The sequence below is a fragment of the Tasmannia lanceolata genome, unplaced genomic scaffold (genome assembly GCF_043159265.1).
Source record: "Tasmannia lanceolata isolate RefF3 unplaced genomic scaffold, GAP_Taslan_0.1 ptg000025l, whole genome shotgun sequence".
NCBI classification, from domain to species: Eukaryota; Viridiplantae; Streptophyta; class Magnoliopsida; order Canellales; family Winteraceae; genus Tasmannia; species Tasmannia lanceolata.
In genome coordinates this window covers 14,903,574-14,929,984 of record NW_027518702.1, presented here as the reverse complement: position 1 = coordinate 14,929,984, position 26,411 = coordinate 14,903,574, and the positions used below count along the sequence as shown (strand labels likewise).

At 38.3% G+C, this 26,411-nt stretch overlaps 1 protein-coding gene across 3 annotated transcripts; it reads left to right on the top strand.

Moving 5' to 3' along the window:
- The first annotated feature begins 841 nt into the window (after positions 1 to 841).
- On the top strand, positions 842 to 25,563 carry EMB140 (EMBRYO DEFECTIVE 140). 3 transcript variants are annotated; one of them, XM_077367897.1, is made up of 17 exons: positions 842 to 1,110; positions 1,627 to 1,760; positions 3,405 to 3,462; positions 3,601 to 3,777; positions 6,299 to 6,574; positions 7,329 to 7,463; positions 7,573 to 7,698; positions 10,241 to 10,285; positions 11,903 to 12,010; positions 16,645 to 16,787; positions 16,886 to 17,009; positions 17,635 to 17,709; positions 21,545 to 21,952; positions 22,033 to 22,125; positions 22,234 to 22,393; positions 24,062 to 24,366; positions 25,343 to 25,563. In XM_077367897.1, the coding sequence occupies exons 1-16, from the start codon at positions 919 to 921 to the stop codon at positions 24,328 to 24,330; spliced, it is 2,523 nt and encodes an 840-aa protein (XP_077224012.1). In that variant the 5' UTR covers positions 842 to 918; the 3' UTR covers positions 24,331 to 24,366; positions 25,343 to 25,563. The 3 variants fall into 3 exon arrangements, with proteins under 3 accessions (XP_077224012.1, XP_077224011.1, XP_077224013.1); XM_077367896.1 differs by having other exon boundaries at positions 3,562 to 3,777; XM_077367898.1 differs by lacking the exons at positions 16,645 to 16,787; positions 16,886 to 17,009 and having other exon boundaries at positions 3,562 to 3,777.
- Positions 25,564 to 26,411: the final 848 nt, after the last annotated feature.

The following is a 26,411-nucleotide window of genomic DNA, read 5'->3' as shown; positions in this document are numbered from 1 at the left end:
CCATTTCCATTCTGGTGTAGGGGTAAAGAATGAAGATATAAAGATCGAGGTGGATGAGAAGTACCCGCAGGTGTTGATGATCCATTGGGAAAGGAAGATCGAAGAAAAAGTGGAAGGAGAGAAATGGCGCGATGAGGAGAGACCTTCCGGGAAGTTCAGGAAGTATTTTTGGCTTCCTCTGGATCCAGATTTGGAAAGCTCCAACGCCCATTTGGAAAATGGTGTGTTAAAGATAACTTTTCAAAAGCTCGCCGAGGGCGAGGAGTATTAGAGTCAGACCAAGGTCATCAACATCATCCAAGAATCCTTGCTGAGGGAAGATACTAATATCCAAGGAGGGGATTTTAAATTCGATGCGTGTGATTGTAGAAAAGAAACTTCTTTCACTTGGATGCTAATGGCGTTGCATAAGTTTTTTCATGGTTTAGTCTGAGTTGAGGGAAGTTGTTCTCATACAATGTTCTGTGACTTTTGATAATCAAGTGATATTCCTCGAAAACGTTGCTTTCATCAATGTCTTAACATTATAATACATATACTGATTGATTGGGTGAGTAAAATTGTCACGCCCCAAAACATCACCATGGCTTAGAACATGACAGTGCCACATACTTGCAAAGAGAACTCTACAAGCATGGAAGGTAAACAGAGTAACAGAACCATGCACAGATAACTAAAGAGATAAACAGAGTAACATGGGCTACACGGCCTAAACAACTATTAATCTCATCTGTTGTTTTGGATCGGACGGCTCCCGGTCATTTCATCATATCCACGGTGTCAAAGGGGGATTTTAGTAATTTCACTACCAGAATGTCCCGTATAAAACAAACTCGCTCGCTTTATTTCATTCCACGCAGCGCGCCATTGCGAGAGGCGAGAAGAGGAGGTGTAGAAATAGAAGCAAAAGAAAATCCAATGGCGGAAACCCTAGACACGGAGATGAAAACCCTAGAAGAAGACGAAGTAACCAACGGAGGAAGGGCTGAATCTGACATGAAAAGCCCTACTTCTTCTTCCGACTCAGACTCTGACGATGAAGATTTGAAGCTGGAAACCCTAGAGAAAGAGCTCTCTGAAAATCCGTCCAGTTACGATGCTCACGTTCAGGTCAAAAACTTTGTGTCCAATCTCTATATTTTTGCCTTCATCCTTTAATGGCTACGATTCTCTGAATTCTGCAATCCTTATCTGCTCGTTTGGATACAAGGATTTTAAAATTATAGATTTTACAAGCTAAGACCTGAATTGTATAAGGTAAAACCTGAATTTTATAAACTAAAACTTGGATTGTACATTTTTAGGATTGTAAAATCTAGGTTTTAGCTTATAAAATCCAAGTTTTAGTTTGTGAAATCCAAGATTTTACAATCCTGGATTATAAAATCGATGTATTTTGTATTTTCCTTGAGTTCATGCTTCGGAAGGGATTGGAGATCGGAAAAATGACACGTGTCGTGTTGTTTCTTTGAAATCGCTATGAATTTGAGACTTTTGTAGTAGTAGTAGTAGTAGTCTCGTTTGACTTATAATGGATAGATTAGGTTTGGCGGTTTTTTTTTTTTTTTTTAAATGTGGTTCTGTAACTTATTGTAATACTTCACTTCTATTTTTTTTTCTGGTCAGTACATAAAAGCTATGAGGAAACTTGGCCGTATAGAAAAGCTACGGGAGGCGAGGGAATCGATGAGTGAATTGTTTCCTTTAAGTCCTACAATGTGGCAGGAGTGGGCGAAGGATGAAGCTTCACTAAGCACTGGGTATGCTCTTCTCTGTAATTGGATTTCTATAAGGCGGTCATGTTATGGTCTGCTGTTGGATTACTTGGTGTGCTTCTTGAATTGAGGTTTCAACTGTAAATTATTACTTTTTTTTTGTGTTACACCATGATTAGAGGTTAATTCCCTATGGCTCCTTTTTTTTAATGGTGGATACTCTATTAATTCCCTACGAGTCCTTATATTCTTCCTCAGAGCAATATTGATTTTACTATTTTAGTATTTTTAACTTTGCCTGACTTACTGCAAGCAATGCAAACAGACTTCATACTGTGACTTTGGAAAGAATACATTCATTCACTGATTCCTCTGTATAAAAAAATGCACCCAAATTTACGTAATGACTGAAGTGCACGTGTCAACAAATTTAAAAAAAATAGGAAGATACAAACAAATAAGACTCCTTAATGAAGTGGTTCATTTTGTCCCGTTCCATTTCGTCCATTTAGGTCTGTTTTGGATGAAATTAGGCTAAACACCAATGCTTCACCCGAAATTGTATTTTTTTTTTTTAATTCAAGTTTTTTTCTCGTTTCCCCCCTATTTTAGCCTCATTTCGGCTTATTTTACAGATGTTTTAAGGTCATTTATTTCTTTTTACCGTCTCAAATATAATGGAGAGTTAAAAACACATCAAGACTTTCCAAAATACCCCCCAAAAAAATCAGATATTTGCACAATATTTTCTGAATTTTCTGGGCCTTTTCTACTCCAAAGCATTCTACACTAGAGTGAGGAGTCTTTGCCTATGTCCAAAATACCATATTCGAAAGAGGTACCATATTTTAGATTTTGTCTCTTTAGGATTTCGTTTGGTGTATTTTTTTAAATTTGTAATATTTCTAGCCAGCATTTGTTATGATAGATGCTTAGTTTCGTTTATGTTTGCACTAAATTTGATATTAAAAAGGCACATCTAGAGCCAATATAATTATTAAGGTAGGTGGTTTTAGTAGTAAAATGTGTCTTCTTGTTAGATTTGTTTGATATATAATTTTTAAATTTTTCTAACAATTTTTTAGAACAAATCCAAGCTTGCAGAGATAGTACAAGTGTCCTGTCCAATGGAATGTTCGTATGGCCTTTTTTTCTTGCACACCATGTGTCAGTAAGTAAAGTTTCAATCTGGGTCTGTCATGAAGTTGTATGATGTCAGGAAGTAAAGTTTCAAACTGGTTCGACATGAAGTTGCTGGAATAAACTATATTTAATTAGTATTTTTTCAATTTTTAATATTTTGATTTTTAAAATTTTAATTTTAACTCTAAAAAATTCTTAGCATCTTTTCCGAAATGAAACATCGAAATGTTGTGTCCCACTGACCAAAACGAATCGCCGAACGAAACGAAATTAACATCTATGGTGGGGATGGAATTGGAATCATTTCCGTTGTTCCATGTCGGTTTTGGTGGAAATTTGAAATTCTGCTTTCAAGTGGTGTTTATCTTTCATACCAATGAAGTAGTTTCCAGGATCATGTCGTCTGTGGATAAGTTGATGAACAATGTGGTTGTTACATATTGGCTATATTTGGTAAAACATATGAAGTTGCTTCAGTATTGCAAATTAATTGGTCATGTTGGGAGACCCTTGGATTAGTTAATGACTTATTTGTTTTTTCTGCAGATCTGAAGCTTTTGCTGCAATCGAAAAGCTTTATGAGCGAGGAGTGCAAGACTATTTGGTAGGTTACAATGGTCAATGTAGTACATGAAATTTATTTAGGCTAAATCTCCAACAAGGGGATTCCTTGCAAAATTAATTTTGGCATCTTCCTTTGCAGTCTGTGTCTCTTTGGTGCGATTATATGAATTTTGCCCAGGAAAATGACCAAGCAGTGGCCCATTGTACACCAGCGGGGATCTTGAAGATGAGAGATTTATTTGAACGTGCTCTTACTGCTGCTGGATTGCATATTCTTGAAGGCAATAAGATCTGGGAAGCATACAGGGAATTTGAACAAGCCATCTTACTTACTATTGATGAGACTGGCAGTGAGGTCAGGAAATTTCTAATCACAAACTTCGTGTTATAGGTTTTATCATATATCTTTTAGCTGATCATTTGATTTTGGGAGATACCTTCTCTTGTTCTCCTACTGGCACTCCTCAATTTATTTGATACTTTTTCATTGACTGTTGCAATTCCCAAAATGTTCTGTCAGCGAACAATAAAAAAAAGTTTAAACGAATGAAAGGAATGATGTCATGATACTCATGAAAACAAGGCAGTTGCGGATATTATCTCTTTTAAAATTTGCTATGATTTGGCCGACACTTCGAATTTATTGCCGACATACGTGTCGTGTCGTGTCTGACTCGACACCCGTGTCCACTCGTGTCGACACTCCTTTAGACACTTTCAAATGTATTGCTAGAAGTGTTAGCAACTTTTTATGTATGTATGTGTATGAGTGTGACATTATTTCTAGTTTTTTATGGGTTTCCATGTCAGATACATCGTATCCGTGTCGAAACTTGGTCGAAACTCTGCACACGAATTTGTGTCCACAAAGCATGAGTATATGTACTTTCTATTTTAGCCGTGTCCCCGTTTCTAAATTTTGGGAGTTTGACGCAAGGTTGCCAGAGCGGGAATCGAAACGGGAATCGAAAGCGGGAATCGAAGGCTCCGAGGGAAGAATCCTACTTAAGGTTGCCAGAGCGGGAATCGAAAGCGGGAATCGAAACGAGAATCGAAGCGAGAATCAAAGGCTCCCAGGGAAGAATCCTGCTTCCTTACTTTGACGTGTCCGACACCCCGTGTCCGTGTCGGGACGCGACACTCGTGTCCGTGTCCACAAATCATAGAAAATTTGCATTGTTTATTTATCTGTTCTATGTTTGTCCTACTCCTAGAGGGCGAGCCTTGGCGCAACGGTGAGGTTGCTCCATTGTGACCTCGTCGTCACGGGTTCGAGTCACTCAAACAGCCTCCTGCAAATCAGGGGTAAGGCTGCGTACATCTAGCCCTCGCAAGACCCCGCGCTTTTTTATGTCTGTCCTAACTCCTAACCAAAAACCAAAGTTATTTATTTAGTTATTCTTGTCTAAACCTTTCAGACTAGCGTATCAATGCCCATGCCCTTCGCAAACTAGCAAATTGCTAAATATTTCAAGATGTTCTAAATAAGCTACAAATGACCGAAAATGACATAGTTTGGAATGGAAAATACCACAGATATTGTTTGGGAATGACGATTAATCATACTTGAGATGTTCTATGGAGTAGATATGATTCTAGAGCTCATAATGTACCCTAAACAACCATTTGAGATAATAGGAATGCTAAACTCAGGAATACTTTTCCAGAAGACCCCCCCACCCCAATTTCTGCCAGGGCGGCCTTCAGTGTAGCATCCCTCTTGAGATAATAATTCGCAAAAAATTAAAGTGTCTACCTCTATAGTTATCCCCTTGTCGCATATTGTGTGCTGAGGAAGAGAAAGGCACCAGCTCATAGTCATTTCCAAGATACCCAGAGTCAAAGAAGTCAATATTAAGCTTTGTTGGAGTTTTACTAAAGGAATGGGCCCCATCACGGAGTTAAATGAGTGATTCTGGAGTGTTTTATGAAGCTTTTAAATAATAGGGGTAGTAAGATATTTCACTGAAGTTACTTGAGTTTAAGAGTTGCCTCAGCCATGCATTATAGTATTGTAAAAAGGGAGCTCTTTTTTTGAGTTTTGAGGGGTGACTGTTCTTGAGAGGGTATTTTAGTTATTAGGCTTTCTTTAGGTTATGGTTTTAGAACCTTCTAGATTTTCTTATATAAATGCAGCCTTATAGGGCATTTAGAAAGAGCATGTTATGATATATTACGAATAAGAGATTTGCTTATAGTGATATTCTCTTTTCTTATTGATCTTGATGTCATGTCTTAATTGCCTGTTGGTGTGAGGCCTTAAGTCAAGACGTTTGATGTCCTGGGTTTACCCTTCTTCCTTCATGGCTCCATCTTCTTACGGTAATATCTTCACCATCCTTTCTTCTTTACTTATTCAAACATTTTTATCTTCCTAATTTTATTCAAAGGTTTTATTAAAAGAAATAATATCGATCTCAACCATTAGATATTGTAAACCCTTATGTTTTTATTGATTTTGAAAGCTAAAGTTCTTGTGGAAGTTACGGTTTTATTATTATCATAAAAAGGAAGAAGCTGAACGGGTCACGCACACACAGACACATATGCGTATAGTTTGAAGTAATTGCAAAGCTGCTTGAATCATTTTCCCTAGGATATATATTATTTATCTTTTTTAATGTTTACTTGTGTTCATGCCTATGCTATTAAATCCCCCACCATAAATTAACTGCTTAGTATTTGGAACTTGATATAAATTAACTTCTTACACCCATTCAAAAAAATAAAAATAAAAATTAAGTCCTTACTTGTTTTCATCCCCAGTATAAATTTGCAATTGTTTGATTGCTTTTTAGGTCCCATTCAACATTTTTTGATCAAACCATGTCATATGAGATGAAATACGTTGAAGTTTTTCCTCAATTTGATTGCAGGAAAAACGAAAACAGGTCCACCGCATCCGTAGTCTGTTTCATCGTCAATTATCTGTTCCACTTGCTGACTCAGGATCAACATTACTTGCCTACAAGCATTGGGAGGCGGAACAAGGAAATATTATTGAAGTCAACTCTGATGCCTTGGATGGGATTCCCTCACATATTATCTCAGCATATCAAAGGGCCATGCAGATGTATGATGCTCGTGCCCACTATGAGGATCAACTTTCTAATCGGGATTCATCGGATGCGGAGAGGCTTCAACAGTTTATGGTATAGTGACTTTATTCATGACTATATTTGGGATTAAGATTATAACTTTATTCCCAATGCAATCCAGATTTCTGGCTGATAAATTGTTTCAGGTGTTAGCCTGGGTCTAATCTCTCATTACAATTTCATGGTCTTGTTCACTCGGTTACTACTGCATGTTTATAAATAACCCCACATAGGCTCAGGAGGCCAGAGAGGCAGAACCTCATTTTTTGATAGTTTTCCGATCCTTTTGCTTGAATGCATCAATAATTCTTATTGAGCATGGTAAATTTGATATCTGTGTTCTGAAGCATACCGGAAACTGGAAATTTTGAAACAGCGAAAGTTATCTAGGTATAATTGCAAAATCTGTTTGGACATTTTCCTAAGGTTCCAGAATAAAATGTATGGCAGTTAAATAGAAACGCTGGTGTTTTTTTTTCTAGGATAACTGCTTTTTGGAGAACTTGGGCACTACTAATATTATCAAGTTTTGCTACAAGCACTTAAACCCTTCTTGCATCAGGCGATTTCTTATAGAAATTCTTAGATGCTGAACATGCTTTCAACTAATTCCTCCCCTGGTATTTGGTTGGATTACCGCTTATTCCAGTTTCTGATCTGGAATGCTCTCTCTTTCGTCTGATAATAAAGGTTCATTTCATCTTCACTTGAAGTTTCTCGACGATCTGATAATTCGTATAAGGCATATGGATTTCTCTTCCTCATCTACTTTCAGGTTGTTTGGAAGTGAGTCCTTATTTTTGTGCAGACCTACATAAAATTTGAAGAATCTTCTGGTGACCCAGTTCGTACTCAAATTCTGTATGAACGTGCTGTGGCGGAGTTTCCAATATCAAGTGATCTCTGGCTTGCTTACACTCGCTATTTGGACAAAACGTTGAAGGTTTTTGTCTATAATTGTTTCAGAATAGACTGATTGGATGCGAATGCTGAAGCTGTGCCATGGAAGAATTAATTGATCCTTCATTTTTTGTTTTTCCTTTTCTTTCCAGGTTCCCAATGTTCTAAGGGCTGTCTATTCCAGGGCCACAAGAAACTGTACCTGGATTGGGGAACTTTGGGCTCGATACATGCTTTCGTTGGAACGTTTTTGTGCTCCTGAGAAAGAGTTGTCTGCTGTATGTTTCACTCATTATCTTCATTCCTTTTAAAATGCTTTTCTTATTTTATTTTTATTTTTGAATGGTGAATTGCTTTCCTTATTTATTTTTATCTAGTTGACAATTCATTTCTGCACAGATGTGAGACTAGCAAATGTGGGACAATTTTGAACTGTGATGATTTTAAGATTTTGGCCTGTGAATTAGATTATCATTTAAGTTGCCGATATGGTGGTTCTCTTTAGGTTTCTAGCATAATCTAATATCTTTTACCTTTGGTATACTTTTGCAAAATAATTTGATCTTTAAGGGTTTGTTTGGATGCAACAAAAAGTGGGAAAAAATAGGAATGCAGAAGTAATTATGGTTTTTTTTTTTTTCCGTAAAAGAATGTTGAGGGAATGTTTGTTTTACAAGGAAAAGCAATTTTCAAAATGCGGGACTACCTTGCCGACGGTTTGTTGGCTGATGTGGCAACCAAGTTTCCCACAATTATTTTCTTTTCGTTGAAGAGGAAAGAGGCAAAATCCTCTCTCTCTACCGTTTTCATTTCCATGTTGAAGCGTACTTCCTCTTTCCAACCATGAGAATGCAGCGGCAAAGTCAAAGAACCGAACCAAAAACTGAAAGCAGGAATCTATGGCTAATGCTGTTTCCATGGATGGGTTATCATATGTGAGCTAGGGGAAAAAGATGGGTTTCAAAGAGATGCAAATTGCCACGGACAAGCTTCACAGTACCTGCTTTTGATTTCTAAAACCGACCCAGGTTATTTTAGGGTCTTTTTTTATTTGCATTTTGGAATGGACAAGGACAAGGAAGCACTGGAAGCATGTTCGTGGAGGTTCTGTGAAGTATCGGCAATGCCATGTTATTCAACAGCAGATTTATGATAACCCGGGTCGGGTTCAGAAATCATGGGTCTTGGGTTGGGTAGGGTTTTAGGTTGAAAAACCTGACTCAATCTTGGGTCGGGTAGGGTTTAAAGAAAAAAACCCGAAACCCGACCCGACTATTATAAGTAGACTTGGCAAACACGACCCGTGCCCGCGGGTCGACCCGACCCACCCGCAAATTTGCGGGCACGGGTCTGAGTTTTAGTGACCCGTCAAAACTAACCCGCGGGTGACCCAACCCGCAAAAACACGGGTCGGGTCGGGTCAACCCACGGGCACCCGTTTTTTTTAAGGGTGGTGATTTTGTTATGCTAATCTAGTTAGATGGCTTTTTTTTCTAATGCCAAGGATGGTGATTTTGTCATGCTAATCTATTTTTTAAGGGTTTGATGCCTGAATAGGTTATGGCTAGCACCATAAGTTGATCCCAACCCTCCGATTTGAATGTTAGAGGGTTGATCACTTGATCCTAACCCTCTATAGATCGGAGGGTTAGGATCAACCTATTGAAATGATTTTTGGGGCAACACCTATTTAGCCTGTGGGCCATCTAATGGACGGTTTGGATCATCCCACGGTGCTGGCCATACCGCCCTCATCAAAGTCCAGTGATAACATTTCCCAAAATAAGCAACTGTTTGAATTTGCGGGTGACCCGCGGGCCGCGCGGGTCACCTAAATTCTGACCCGCAAAAATGCGGGTCATTTCCTCACCCGACCCTTGTGACCCGCACCCGCATCACCCGCGGGTTGACCCGGCCCGACCCACCTGTTTGCCGGGTCTAATTATAAGTGTACTCTGATTTTGTTAAATATCTCTTGAATAACACGGCGAATTATTTTCTAATATATTGATGAATGAAGGGCGCCCTCCCAAAAAACATCTTCAAGGGCGCCCTTATTGGTTGATTTCTACAAAGTCAACACGGTTTCCACTTTTTTGGGCTCCATCCACTTTTTTCGGAGCCACACTTTGCAGAAATTAGCCAATAGGGGCTCCATTGAAGCTAATTTTGCAAGGGCGCCCTTCATTCTATCATTTCTCTATATTGATATAATTGTTTTTATTGAGCTGATCATGTTTATGATGTGAAAAAATAGTTTCTTTCTTAAATTTACACACTTGATTATAGAAATCTAGAGATTTTTGGCATAAAAATTTGTTGTTTTCCACAATCTTTGAAATTAGTCATTATCCTGCGCTAAATAATCAAAACCTGACCTGACCCGAACCAACTCAAGAAACTATCTTGGGTTGGGTCGGGTTATGAATCTAGGATTTTCTCAAAGAATACCCGACCCGACCCGACCCGAGATAATCTCTCGGTAGGGTAGGGTTCCCGAAAACCTGACCCGCCCGACCTGAGTTGCAACCCTATTAATTAGAAATCAGAAGAGTAGAGGAATTCCTAGAAGGCATTCCAACTTGATACTCCTTTTAGAAACTTCAACTATAATTGCATTAATTGTGTTTATGGATTCTTTGAAGGACCGGTTGGGTGAACTTGGCGGCAATCTCAGTTTAAATTTCAAATTTTTATTTGCATGTCACTTATCTTTACCAATTGGTGTTTCTATCGCTGTAATCAATCTGCATTTTTCTTTTTTCTTTTTCTTTACACAAAGATCAGGATTCCAAGTGTAACCCTTGTTTTTAATTTCAGGTCTTTGAGAAATCCCTGCAGTGTGCTTTTTCGAGCATCGAAGAGGTAAAATATAGCGCACTATCAGCAACTTTCTTTGATACCATGTTAAGACAAGCTTTCTTGGCCATTTCTTGCATTTTAAACATCCCTTTATTTTTACCTTTTACTTTCAAGGTCTTCAACCGGTGGACTCATTGCTTGCATGCAATCTATCAATTTAGGGGGAAAATTACTAAGGGTTTTGATGTAGACATAAATATATAACCCAAAATTCAAGGTCCTCTTGTTTTTTCGAGTTGCATATTTGCAATTTTGATTTTACGTTTAAATCTTGTAGATGCTATGATCAATATATTGTTAATTACTTTTTCTAAGTTGAATCTAGTCAGAGTTTCTAACATTTTACGTATGGCTTATGTAAACTTGCATCTACTGTGTTCATGTCTTAGATCTTGAAAAAATGCTGAGTTTCATGTCAATTCTTGTACTTGTGTTTTTATATGTATCCATATTGCATGACCTGAACTCCAAGACATCAATGGTCAAAGTTTTGTGATGATTCTATAAGAAGTGTCATGCGGGGTAGTTTATAAGTTTTCTTTTTTCTTTTTCGATCTGGTATTTTTTTTGTAGTAAAACATGTCACACCCTTCCACATCACCGAAGAAGCTATTCATAGGCTAATTGCTCTCATGTTTTAAGATTTACTTTTCTTTTTTTATTATGCACATTAAGATCCACATATTGTAGTATCACAATTCTTACTCTTTTTTGCCTTTTGTTCTTTTGGATGTGGGTCTCTATAATATATCTGAGGATTAATTGGTGTTTATTTCATGATGTTCATGTTGTTTATATTTTCTTAAATGGTTATTGCATTATTTCTATTGCGTTCCTAATTGATTATCTGGTAGTTTAGTTTTTACAAATTTTGTTTGGAATCGAATTTTCTTTTGTCTTTTGAATTTTTCTCTTATTTTTATTTCTAAATGTGTTTGATCTGTGTATGAGGTGTCCTCATGTCTAGATTGCTCGAGGTAGCCATGCCAGATACTTTTTATACTTTGATACTTGACATTGATATGTGTCTGGGTAAGATTCACATAAATAAAGACCCATTGGTAGTAAATAGCCACAGGATTGGAAACAAGAGTAATGAGAAAAGATGCTTGCCTCTTTCTTGAAGTAGAATGCTGAGGTGGATTGAGGGCCTGCTAATAATGGGAATGCGAGGGCATGATATTGTCTTTTCTAACTTTCTCGACCCTACATGGCTACTTGGAGCCAACTGTAAGTACATGTAATACGGATTAGGTGCATCTAAGGTTGGGCCTGAGCATCTTCCCTGTTGAAGTGCAGCCAGATTTGTGTAAAAATAATAATATCCAGAGATAAGACAGTAAAAAATTTTGATTCACATAATTACTTTATGCATAACAGAACATGATGGCAGAGCTTTATGTACAGATATTTTGATAATAATTAGCAGTGAAATCCACTTATGTGCAATCAGTTGCATAAAATGCTATGGTTGAAGCATCTTTATATGCTGCTTGAAAAACTTAATCTTTGTGAATCATCTTCACTTGTGACTTTTTCTGACTTCTTGAATACTCATTTGGCGCCTGGGGTTGGACTGAGAAATTGATAGTAACATATCTTTGTACTGTGTGATTTCAGTATATGAATTTGTTCCTCATTCGAATTGATAGCTTAAGAAGAAGAATTTCTGTAGCTATTGTAGTGGAGGATGGCCTTGACTATGCGCTGATAAGAGACACATTTCAGGTTTACATTATGTTTATTTCCTTACACTTTTTTAATATCGTTCACCGTTTATTTCTTGTATTTATGCTGATATATCTAATTGTTTATTTTTTGCATCCTATTTCTCTGGGCTGGCACACATACATTGCTTATTTGATTTCTGTTTGCTACGTTTGGAACTAGGGAACTTATTGGTTTGAATGCTCTTATTTCTTTTTGATTTGAATGAAGCTACTTAAATAAATATCAACTGTCCATTTCAAAAAAAATAAATATCAACTGCTTGGTTCGAGTCCCACCGGGCATGATGTAATATTCTATATGCGATGGTTAGTTAGAAGGTGTTTTGGGACTCATTATATATATATATATATATATATATATATATATATATATATATATATATGTTGGAATATGTAACTTGCCTAAGGGCATTTAGGACTTTGTACATCCCTTTATGTTTTAGTATAAAGATATGAGTCAGGGGGAGATAACCCTAACTCATTCTATTTTCTCTGTCTAAACTTTCGTCTAATACGGTATCAGAGCCTTAGGGTTTTCTGATCCCTAGGGTTCTCCATCTTCTCCGCCACCCCCCACCCCTCACTGCGAAACCCAACTCCGGGCCAAGTTTCATCCGAGGTATACCGGCACGCTGTCTTTTTCCTCCCGAGAAGGAGTCGTTCCCTCCGAGCCGAAGGCACCAGGCCCTCCGTCCCCGTCCCTCACGAGTCACGCCCGCCACATTTCTCCTCCCCCGCGCATAGCTCCTGGTCCTGTACCCCCGCGCAGCAACCCCCAAAACATTTTCCACACAGGATGGAAATTATTTTTCAAGAACGAGGATTTGCACCCGTTCCAGGAAAATATTTTCCCACTAAGTCGGAAATTTTTTTCCAGGACCGAGGATTTGCACCCCCAAAACCTTTTCCAGGACCGAGGATCTGCACCCCCCTAAAATTTTTCAGGAAAATATTTTCTGACCCCCCCCCCCCCCCCCCAAAAAAAAAAAATCACTTTCCTGGAAATAAGTTTCCAGGGCTGTGTTTCGCCTCGCACCAGAAATTTTTTTTTCCTGCCCCCAATATGTAGGTGTAGGTTTGCTGGTAAGCCTCACACCCCAAGTTTTTCAACCCCCATCATTTTTCCTCCTCTTCCTTTCATCCCTTGGTAACCCCTACCACTCTTTTCTCCTTGTTATTATGTGTTAGATCTTCATCTCTTACTCTTACCCTACTTTGATTCTAGTTTGTCTTTGCGGCTCCCCTCTGTGCCTCATGGCTTCCCTCTTGTCAAGCTTCGTCGATGCCCGTCATTCTTGGAGCCGCGTCTAGCTTTCTTGGCGTATCCTAGTTTGCCCACCTATTTTGTTATCTCCTGTTATTCGTCTTGGTTTGGATTGTCTGTTTCTTTCTTGCTTGTTGTTATGGAGGAGGTGCTTGATAATCCTTCCACAAGAGTGGCTCCTGGTGTTCGTCCGACACCCTCTTTGGCGTCTTCTTCGTCATCATCTCTCTCTGTGGATGGATCATTCCCACATATCACTACTGTTAAGTTAGATGGGGCAAACTACATTACTTGGAAAGCAGCCGTCGAGAAGTATCTTATTGCCCGTGGGAAAGCCCACGTCATTCGTCGTGATCCTCCTCCTACGACGGATCCCACCTTTGATCGATGGGAATAGGAGGATGCTCTTGTTTGTACCCTTTTGTGGCAGAGTATGGCCCCTCACCTCTCTGGGCCCTTGATGCTTCTGCCTACTGCGAAACAGATCTGGGATCAGGTTACTCTTCTTTACTCTGGCGTGGCAAACATTAGTCGGATCTGCTCTACCTATTCCGAGTGGGTGCGTTTCCGCCGTTGTGATCTTCCTCTTGCCACCCATTACAGCCACTTCGTTGGCCTCTGTCAGCAGCTTGATGTTTACATGCCGCTTACCACGGATCTCAAAGAGGCTGCCCGTCAGAGGGATCAGATCCGTGTTGTGCAGTACCTTGAGAGTTTGGGTCCAGAGTACATGCATCTTCGTCAGCAGATTATCGGTTCTGGTGGTGGTCGTTCTGGTGGTGGACGTGGCCGTTCTTTTTGCACTCACTGTCAGCGCGAGGGACATTATATTGACAATTGCTATACCCTGCATCCCGAGCTTCGTCAGGCACGCTCGGCTCACATGGGTGCTACTACTGCTTCGGCTTCAGATTGTGCTCCCTCTGCTTCTGTTCCTGCACCAGCTGATTCCACCTATACATTATCCCGTGCCGATTATGAGGAGTTCCAGCGTCTGCGGCTCAGTTCTCGTCCTCCCTCTGCAGGTTTCGCCCAGCCAGGTAGTTCACCCACTACCCTTCTATCTAGCTCAGGGTCATGGATCATTGACTCTGGCGCATCCAATCACCTGACTGGTAACTCTTCTCAGCTTCATTCTTTTCGCTCTTTCTCGTCTCCCTCTCAGTTTATCACCCTTGCTGATGGGTCCACTACACCTATCACTGATGTTGGTCATGGTGGGAAAAGAACTGTGGTACCCCTCCTATAACTTAAGGGACTTAAAACACCTAAAGGGCACTTAAAAATTAAAATATGGGCCTAGGATGGTCCCCATCATCAGTTGATGCATTGGTTGTAGTGATAAGTGTTGATGGTTTGAAATTTTTGATTAAATTGTTAGAGAAGTTGGTCTAGAGAACATTGTGCATTTTGTAACAGATAATGATCTCAATTACAAAGCTGCAAGGAAGAAGTTATAGATAAAATATGATAGTTCGTGTGGGACCCTGTGTGCAGTCCATTGCATAGATCTTATGTTTGAAAACTTGGCTCGACCAGTTGAGTTCTCCATCATTGCTACCACCGCAGGAGAGCTTGCCGGATAACCAAGTTTATCTATAACCATGGATGATTGCTGCACCTTATGACAGAAAGGTTTACTTGAGAGACTTCCGTTGTCCTTCTTGGACGAGGTTTACAACCAACTTCTTGGTCATACAGCGACTTGTTTCGCAAAGGAAAAAAAAAAACTCTGCTATAGATGTTTGCGTATGTTGACTATGTTGCTACTATGTCAGCTATTAGCTTTGCCAAGAAATTGTTGTAACATTGTTGCATAACTATTTTTAGTCCAATTGTAAATTAAATTAGAGCATTTGTAATATCCTTCGGTGAGAGTGATTCGCTTGTTAGATCACTAAAATATGACTGTCTTGGGGTGATGCAAAAGTTAATCCGGAAGTGCAAATGAAGATAGATAAACTAATGGTTCTCATTAGTTTCTAGCTGGAAAGGTATGTTTGATTATTTTGGATGCTAACGACTTCACTTAGGGAGATTTCTCACAAGTTCTGGATGAGAGGTTCTTTTGCGGATGATTTTTTTTTCTTCTTCTGAATCGTGATTTTCAAGTGAACCAAAGGGAATGTTGTCAAATTCGTTTACTAGAATGAACTAGAGATATTAGAATCTACATTATATATCATTAGATCAATACTATTTCCTTTACTGGATTGATTCCACTCTCCCAGGGAAACAGAATTCCTTCCATGGATGGATCTAGATCCAAACAGCTCCATTAGTAACTTATTGTTGAATCTGTCAGCCCAAACCTCAGATTAACTATCAATGTCAGCAGTAGTTTGCTAGTGATGCAGTTAGGGTTCCTAATTCTATCATAGTCAACCCATTTCTGGACCTTCTAAATTTGATGAGTCCGTTGATGTTTCGGCATCCATTCACTTCTTGGATAAGATTCTTGGTAGCAAGAAATCCTTTTATTAGTTTTTGTTTTAGATTCTGTTTTTACTCAAGCTGACGCCTGAACTCAACAATGTTGGACCGATGCACCTATACTACATTATCATATAGTGCGTGTATAGTGATGCACACACAGTTACACATATTAGTCTACTCTCCAACCTTTTCATGCATTGAATTGTTATAAGGTGGCCTAGTGCTTCCCTCTCATGGAGTGTATTCTTAATCAGAACTGGTAAGTGCAGAACTGTATACTTTCGCATAAATGACTTTGGATAATTTGTGTGTCTATAGTTTTAAATTTCCACTTAAACCAACATGAAATGACCGAAATGTTTCCGTTTCTAACCCTACCGAAACCGAAACCACCAAAATGCATAAACCAAAATCGCAAGTGTAATAATGGTATACTATATCAGTATGTATTGCATAATTATATTTATATAAATTGTATGTGAAATGTGGTGTGTATTATGTATAAATATTATATGAATAACATGTGAAATTTGGTATGTACCAAATTATCAGACATGAGCGATAGTGCATGTCACTAGGTGTTCATTGTTTTTAAACCATTATAGATGATTATCTTGCTTATGTGATGGTTTCTAACAGTCTATTTGTGATTATTCTCACATTTCCTAAACTTTCATACTTAAATTCTATCATTTGCATATGTTTTTATATGTTTCCATGATTTTACATGATTTCAACCGAAATTTCCAACTGTAACCAAAACGTTTCCGTTTCCGTGGCGACCAAATCCAAAGCTGAAATTTAGAACCTGGCCACTTGTCTGTCTGTTATTTGTTTGCTTTGATGGCATTAGAGTTCATGCTATATCGTGTGCTCAAGCAGACACTATTTGATTCATGTCTTTGTACCATAACTTTGTCTTTTAATTGCAGCGTGCTGCAGAGTATTTGTCTCCACACCTAAAAAATATGGAGGGTCTATTACGTTTGCATTCTTATTGGGCTCGTTTAGAATTCAATATCGGAAAAGATTTGGTTGCAGCTCGTGGGGTTTGGGAGAGCTTGATTAAGACAAGGTCCAGTTCTACATGAAGTCTACCAATTGTAAAATTGTATCATATATGTTTTATTTTTCTTGGTTTGCTCTATTTATACTTGCTATTTGTTTACTTAGTGGATCGATGTTGGAAGTCTGGCAATGTTATATTGCAATGGAAATTGAAGGGGGGCACCTCAACGAGGCTAGATCCATCTATAAGAGATGCTACAGTAAAAGATTCTTGGGAACTGGTTCAGAGGTACAATTCTATGGTAGTGATAAACTCCTCTCTACCACTGTTTTTTGTGTTTTAATAATTTTGTTTCTTAAAATAGAGTTAATTAGTCACTTAAGGGAGTCCTCCCCGTGAAGGGTTGGGTTGTCATTTAGGTTCGCATCAGATGCTGTGTGGCTCTATCAAGAAGAAGAAGAAAAAGAAGAAGACTGACCATGAGCTTGCTAGTGCAGAGTTAGAGTTTTGTGGTTGAGCTTTTTGTAGACTTTTCCAAACCTTTATTTTTGTGCCTTACCAATTTAGACATGATTTTCTTTTCATTTTTCAGGTAGTTGTTATCTGACAATTAATGTTTGTTCTATCTAATTAATAGAATAAATTTCATTTTGCGTGTAGTTGTTATTTGACAACTAATATTTGTTCTATCTAATTAATAGAATAAATTAAAGTTTGCATTGACTCAGACCATCCATAGTTAGACTATTGTTGCCTTTTTATTTGTGTACAACTTGTTGTAAAATGGTATTGCATGATGTATAGTCGCTCCAGTCATCGAATTCATCTTGCTTAGGTCATACTGGTCATTCTGAAATGTAGTGTATTATGGATTAGATGATACCTTCCTTTCCTAAAACACAGAATCATTCAGGACATATGCCATTCTTGGTTGCGATTTGAGAGGGAATTTGGTACTCTGGAAGATTTTGACCATGCTGAAAGGAAGGTATGCTTCCTTGGCCCAAATTTCAATTTGCTTGCTTAAAGGCAATATAGCCTCATCTTTACTTTTTCCTAAAAAAAACATTGATCCCTCTTAAATGTTTTAAAGTTTGAATATTATTTGCAATATATTTTATTGGCGATTTTCTTGTTGCAATTAAGCATGCTTACTAGAAATTTATGCTGGAGAATGATCAAAATCAATGTCATGTTTTACAATGGGAATTGTCACAATTGTCGTTTTTTAAAATTATTATTTACTCTTCAGTTAAAAAATCTCCATCCTAAAACCTACCTAAAGACTATAAATGCTAATAGTAATAGTAAATAATATTATTTACCGAAGAATAGAAAACATGATGATGCATTCACACGACTTAATAGATGGTCGAGGCACTCTTGTTACAAAGAAAAAATGCACAAGTGCACACCTCATCTTTAGGTTGAGACACCATGGAATCTAAGCTACTTCATATAGACACTAAGGATCAGATAAATACACTTTTTTTGTTAGGTAAGCTGGGATCGAACCTCCGACCTCAAGGTCGAAGAAAGGCCTTTGACCTTGAACTAGAGGCTCAACCCCAGATAAATACACTTATGCACACTTAAAACACAATTGTACGGAATTTAAATGCTTAGGGATATATTTATTTTTTACTCAAACTCATCTTACTTGAAGAAAAAGATCCTCATTACATTTATAACTTGCTTACTTCACTTGGAACTCTACCAAGTCGACCTGATTCTTAGCCCAGTGAGTAAATGGCACATGCGAACTCGACGGGTTTTTAAAAAGTTCATCAATTTTATATATCTTGAATTGCAAGTAACATTCCTCTGCAATCTGAACTTTTTCCAATGGCCCGAGACCCATGTAGTAGATACACCCTCTCCACTAAGGTATAACAGTAGTGCATAGGGTGACATCCAACGTGTCAAGGCGCACTTCCATGGCTAAAGTATTGTTTGGACCCAATATGATGTGCCTCATAATGAGTGGTGTATCTCACATAACTGGAGAGTTGCCTCTTCATCCCCAACTGCCATAAATTCCACCATCTCCACTGCCATTGGAATTTAGCTTATTGGAAAGGAGATGGTTATGACAACACCTGATCTAACATCATGTTGTTGCCAGCACCTGAGGTTTGGCCACCACCAATCCATTGAGCATGATTCACATGCTTGGCCATGCGCGACCGCCCATATGGCCGAACAATAGAACCTTGAGAAAGGTTTTTCTCTTTGCGGAACAACCTAGGTTGGGGGTGGGCTTCTCCTCCACAAATCCCAAGATCAGTCCATTTTGTTGAAAATCCTTGTTTGATGATTGGACTCCAACTCTACAAGCAGCTCATCACACTGTGCCATGGGGTACTTGCTGCATGCACCTCATCCCGGTAGGGTGGCATAGCCTTATGACATTTCCTTTGAAGAATGGGTGGTCATGCTCTTTGAAGGGAATCTGCTCAGACCTCATGTACTAAAGCTCCTGCTAAAGAAATGTGATGGAGAGACAAAGAGAGGGAGAAAAGAGAAGAAAAGGGCATGAAGAGAGAGCTTTTCCCCATTTTAATACAGTCCAACTTTATGCTTTTTAGGGATTTTTAATGACTAGTCTGTGATGCAGTAGTAGTCATGGCACTCATGAAGAAAAACTAGTGTTCTTTCTCTTTTTCATTTAATAAATGAGCTTTTTATTTTGGTTGGGTATTTGCGTTCCTTTTCAATGTTTGCTGGATTTTTGTGAGTTTTCATTTAGTTTGCGGGATTTGGTTTTTTAAATTCGTTTTTGGGATTTTAGTGACTCAAAATGGTGGGACCGTCCACTTTAGTATCTTAAAACTTTAGTGAGCCTTCAATAAGTTATAAGTGGTGAGCACTATTAGTTTAAGTTGGTTTTTATATCAGTCAATAGTCACCCAAGAAGTTGTACGAACAGAACCACCACATGGTGCCTTTTGTACTCAATTTTCTACCATAGTTTCTCTAGTTTTTCCTTTTTTACTTCTTGTAGATCGTATCTGTCCAGATCTGTACTTGTGCTTGTGCTACGTTAGTTCCAAATCAGTTCATGGATGTGCATGTAGATGTCGCGCTTCTCGTGTGAATCAAGCATAGCAAGAGGAGTTGCTAGAATTACAGAGAAAGTTAGAACGTTTGATGTGTGTTCTACAAAACTTGCAGCGTTTTGCTGTGACAAAGGGAGATGACCATACAAGACCACACAACCGAGTTGAACGACCTGTCCATTCTGGTCGAGTTGAATGAAATAGATGAACAATTGACGACACGCTATAATTTAGGGCTGAAAATGGCAATTAGAGACGAGGTGAGAAACGTTAGGGTTTTTAACCTTCAAGATGCTCACCAATATGCATTTTGGGTTGAGGAACGTGTGGCACATTTTATATGTACGATGATCCCATCAAATTGCGTATGATCAGTGTTGAAGTATAAAATATTAAAAACGCCTTCTCCAACAGCTTAAGCTTTTGGAGTAACTGGTAGTTTCACATGGTATCAGAGCAGAGGTCCTGAGTTCAAACCTCCTTGATAGTAAAAATCCGCATGCAATGGCCAAGCCCAAAAGAGGGGCCACATGTGCCACATGTAGGCCAACCCTAAAAAAGAGGGGCCAGACGTGAGGGGGACTGTTAAAGTATAAAATATTAAAAAACGCCTTCTCCAACAGCTTAAGCTTTTGGAGTAACTGGTAGTTTCACAAACAGGAAATGCACAAAGTTTTGCCACTAGTCAAGGTGTTTCGATTGAGCAAATAACATCTAGGACTGACTGAAATACTCAACAATTAATTGGCCAGACCCTAGAACTTCTGGAAGTGGCGAAGAAGCTGATAAAGGGAAGGTATCATAGCGTAATTCCCCTGCTGTTCGTGCAGGTGGTATCACAAATAGAGGTGACATCAGATCCACTTTGCATTGTTTTTCATGTGGAGAGCCGGGGCATGTCTCCTATGGCAGTCCTTACCTCTGCAACAGCCAATATGAAGGCTGCACATCATCCCACACTGAGGCTACACATCAGCCCACACAGAGTCCACAACAACCTGCTAAAAGGCTACAGAATAGCCCCCTGAAGGCTATACAATTTTTCTGAAGCAAAAATTGCTATATTCATGCATTTTCATCTAGAAAACATAATCCAGTAGGAAAAACTCTCAAGATTGGGTTGTTGATGAAGAGTCCAATCTATGATTTATTAGTTTAAAGTTTAAACTTTAAACACATGAGTGGATTTGTCTTTGATTTTCAGCTTTAATGTTTATTACCTATAAATTACCAATATATAACCTGTAAATCAATTTATAGCTCTAGAGATTCCCTATAAACTTTGGGCAGTGATAAATCGACCCCCAAATATCTTAAATCTACCCCGTATGTGTCTTTCTCTCTCCTCTGGGTTAGAGAGCGAGAGAGAAGAGAGATAGACACATAGGGGGTCGATTTAAGATATATGGGGGTCGATTTATCACTCCCCTAAACGTTTTGTCACTATGGTTATGAGATAATATGAAATAAAATTTTCAATCCTTCCTATTCAGTTGTTGGAGAACACGATGAGACTAGATTAAAATAAAACAGATTTTAGTATAATGACCGCAGGATTGATATTTTTTCTTTTATCTTTCTGTTGTAATACCGTGTTGCTATGCACAGATGGACTTACTTTCAGGAATGTATACAGGCACACAAGTGCACACAAATAAATATGCTCTTTTTTTGGTGATGGAACTCCAGTTATATTCTACTTTGAACTGAGCCCTCTCCTCTGAATTTAGAATATTTGATGGTTTTCTTAGTTCTTATTCTTAGGTGACACCTCGTCTTGAGGAGCTCCAGTTATTTAGGTTACAGCAAGAGACCAAAAGTTCTGCTGTTTTAACAGCTCAGAAAGAAAATCCACTGAAAGCCGCTTCCCAGAAAAGGAAAACTAGTGTTAGATTCATTGATGAACAGCCTCCCTCAAAGCGACAGAAGGATTCAGCTCAGAAACAAAAGCAAGACTTTGGAAAATATACAGATCAGAAAGATACGGCTCATAAATCAACAGAAGTTAATGATACAGTGCCACTCAACGTGTCAGATGCAGCCCCTTTGCCCACAACCATCAAACCTGAAGCTGCAAATGAGCAACCTGTAGGAGATTCCACTTCTACAGAAGCCAATCCTAACTTCTATACCGATGAATGCACTGCTTTTATTACAAACATCAGCCTTGAGGCAAGTTGTTCTCTTGCAAGTGAATGAACATTACTATATAATTCCTGGATTCTTGATACTAACTCTGACACCCCTGATAGGCGAAGGAGGACCATCTGCGTGATTTCTTCAGTGATGGTGGTGGCGTAACTGCTATACGTTTATTGAGAGACAAGTTCACCGGAAGATCAAGGGTCTCTCTCTCTGGCTTTCAATTTGTACAAGGTTTATTAATCTCATATTTATGAGACCCATCTTACCATTAAAAAAAATAAAATGAGACCCATCCTGATTTTTTACAGGGACTCGCATATGTGGATTTCTCTGATGATGCACATCTTGCAGCAGCTATTACGAAGAACAGACAGAAACTACTTGGACAGAATTTGAATATTGCACGGTCAGATCCAAAGCAAAGCAAAAAGAGAGCATCCTCAGGAAGCAGCACTGCAAGGGGGCGTGGTATGCTAAACAAATATGTTTTTGATGCATTCTTAGATTTATGAATGAATAGGATTGTTTAATGAATTAATCTGAATGAGAAATCGTACATGAGAATATTGTGGCTTTTACAGTTCAGTTTGGGGGACTGTTGTTGCAAATCTGCCCATCTATTTATGGACATAAAGTTCTCTTAAATTCCGAATTGGCTTGCATATGTTTTCCTTGTCATGAAGACCAATAAGATGTCACACCCATTGTGAAATGCATCAAGCATCTCACTGGGAAGTGCATCATGTTGAATGGTAATTTATAAATGGAAATAAAAAACCTTATCTTGGGTAAGTCATGAATCTTGATATCTTAACTATCGTAATGAGATGCTGTATTTGCTCATACTCTGATGAGGAAACTATTTTTCTCGGGAATGTCCAAAAAAGAATTGCTAAAATATTAGTTTTGAGTTTTGGCTGATATGCCTGCTGATACATCATACATATACTTCGAAGCTTGCTCGCACATCCATCTTTGATGGTATTCTTGTTTTCCTACAACAGCAATTTACCTAATTGTTTCTCTATTACATTTGATGATAGCTTACTTCATCTGTGCTACCAGTTTCCTCGTTAAATTAACTTCCAGAAGGATGGTGGGTGGAGAAAGTTGGCCCCTCTTATTGGAAGGCTTAGTAAGTGATTTGATTAATCAATCACCTATAGTCCTTTGTAAGATGGTCCAAAGGTGCGATATGTGTTTCTCAAGTGGTCCAGAGTCCATTTGGTCATTCCAGCATCTCATCCTTATTTCTTCAAAGTTGAGAAGTCCTTCATAGAGACAAAGATCAAATACTTAGGCCATTCTCAACTTAAAGGGTTGTACGAGAGAAATAAAATGTTTTTTTCAAAACAGTTTCTCTGGTTATAAGTATATTAGTGATGCTAAAAGATTTTTTTTGGGGAGAATGGTAAGTGATGCTAAAAGATTAATCATCTGCTATTAGTTGTGATGCAGCACCGTGAAGTAAAATTGAGGAAAGGGGAGAGAAATAGACGAAAGGGGATAGAATTAGAAGAATAGGGGAATAAAAGAAGAGAAGAAGAAGAAGAAGAAGAGAAGAGAAGACGAAGGGAAGAAGAGAATAGAAGAAGAGACGAAATTAGAGGGAAGAGAAGAAATCAGAAGAGGGAAGAAGAAAACCAGAATTAGAGGAAGAAGAATCTTTATTCAATATCAATCAAAGTTACAAAATAAGTTGTAAAGAAGCCTATATATAGGCAAATAATCAATCTAAAAAAATAGAAACCTACTAAAATAAGAATTCCTAAAAATAACATGGAACATAAAATCCTAGAAACTAATAACATGGAAATAAAATACTAGAAACTAAATAATGCGGAAATAAATCCTAATATCTGCATCAAGTTGCAACACAAGAAATAGAATAATGTTATCAGCTATCATCATTTTCTCTACTGTTCTTTTTATTTCTGCTTAAGCTGCATATCTCCCTAAAGTACTATTTATTTTGTTACACATTAGTCATCGAGTCATGAGAAGCATTTCAGTTTCTAGAAAATAGTTTGGTTAAAATGCAACAGATTTCTCTTAAATCAAATCCAATTTCCATATCTGTTTCCAAATTGGGGCATGCTACCTTTTATCTTACAGATTTCTGTTTACCTCATGTAGGTAGAGGAAAGCTTTCTGGTAATGACCATGGTGGCTCAGGGGAGTCCAAAAGGTCTGCTGAGGTCTCCAAGGAATCGAGATCACACAATGCGCCGTCTTCTGTTTCACATAGGCGTGGAGGCCACGTGCAACTCATGGAGAGGAACACATTTGCAGTGCCTAGAGCTGTGGTCAGACCCCTTGGGTGGAGCAATAATGAACCAAAGGTTGAACAGGGCGAAGAGAACCCAAAATCAAATGATGAGTTCAGGAAATTGCTGAAAAAGTGAAGTTTGCAGGTTTCATCCACACAACATGAACCTTTGGTGAGTTCCCCATTGGCTTACCTCAGAAAATGAAAGTAGTGTCCAAAGGATTCTTCCCTTCACATCTCTCCCTAAAATCTAATCCTAATGTACCATGTTAAACATAGAAAACAGGTAATAAGGTTCTGTAGGATCTTTTATTACTTAAGACTTTTTTTCCATTTTGAATGGATCATATCAATTTTCCGTCTACCAAGAGACTTTTAGAAAATCTGCCTAGTCAATTCGAAAATCAGCAAACCCATTTCCCAGTTGATTTCTAGTTTCTAAACATCTCAAGTGTGATCAAAGCAACAACTCTTCTGCCACTTCTCTATCTCTTCTTTTTACAACCTCCCACCTGATGTTTGCTTGTGTAATTATATAATCCTGGAAATGAATAGTTCCCTAATTAATCAATTTATACAGTGTTCTCATTTTAGATACAAATTGTCAGATAGAGTATACTTGCAAAGCCATACGTATAGATGTTTGTACTATCCAGACCAGTCCATGAAAGCATCCCTGCTCGAAATAGTCCAACATTACCGTGTCTGTTTCTGATTTTCACTGTAAAACCTTTCCACGTTTCACAGATGTGGGATCTTACCTTTGATATGTGTCAATACAGCTGTTACTTACAATACCTTAATTTATCCCTTTTCATATTATTTAAGAACCCTACATGTAATGTGTATTTGTGTCATCTGTATGAAATTTTCAGTGTGGCATGCTTTTATGAACTAATGTTTATATGATAATGTATCTGTCAGTATGACCACATAAATTGTTTGAAATCATCTCGGCTCCTTGTATGTGTCTAAGTTACATATTTCTTTGATCTGTCTTAGAATGGTATAACATCAATGCGTCAAAAGGGAAATCTTCTCGCTTCATCATGCTAATTAGTTATTTTGCATTTCTTCCCCATATGGGACCTGACCTTTTTTTTCCCCCATATGAGATCTGACCTTAATGATTATTTTTTTAAATACAGGATGTGTGCTGAAACTGCATAGCTGTCAAATTCTTTGTCAGGCTTTCAGCTGTGACTGCTCTTGGCCTGCTTGTTCTTGAAACATTTGAGCATATTGGCAGCTAATCAATGAGAAAATACAGACAGCAACAGGAATTGTGTGTTAATTTAGTTTTCATTTTCTTGCTGTGCCCATAGTCTGTAGACACTATTGCCATAATCTAAATTTTCAGATACCATTGTGTTGTGTTTTTGTGAAAGTAACAACATAACTTTCAGGGCGAAACAAAACTGATATCTTCTAACAGTATAACAGTTTTGACTCTTGCCATTTGTCTGCTTAGGTATTAACATATTATTGCTATATGTAAATATAATATATATTCTTGGGAGTTGCTAGGGTTTTTCACAGAAAGGCATTCTGCAGCTGGCTGTTGCATGCATGAGAGATCAGTCACACTGGTTCATCAGGATTATTGATTATTTAATTAAAATTAGAGCAGCGAAGTATTATATATGAGAAAACAGTTTCTACACACAAGTGTAGATAAGTTATCTACACACTAGCTTAAATTACAGTGGGGGCCCGCATTGTTTGGGTGATCCAAAGCATTCATTTGATTGACCCTCACATAGATAGGGTGTGCCTAAAAAATCAGCTTCATAGGATCATCCTAGCCCTTCGAACCGTGGAGGCAACAATGGGCAGATTTGTGAAGGTTTATAACGTTCATTTTGCCTCCACAAATCGTAGGGTTGGGCTGTGAAGGTTTCTACACATCCATTTTGCCTCCACAAATCGTAGGGTTGGGATGATTCTATGGAGCTGATTTTTTGTGGACACTATCTATGTGAGTGCCAATCAAACGAAGGTTTTTGTGGACACTCTATCTATAGAAGCCTTTGGATTCCATTTATGAGCAATGGGAGTCTGGGTTTTCTGGAAAGGCATTAGCCACTAGTTGAGAACTGTGATAGTGTGATATAACCATTGTTTACAAACTCTTTCGTTCAGTCCTGACTTGACTATCTTCTACCCTAGTTGAATTCTCGTCTGAGTTTTTTCCCTAGCAAGTAAATCAAAAACTCA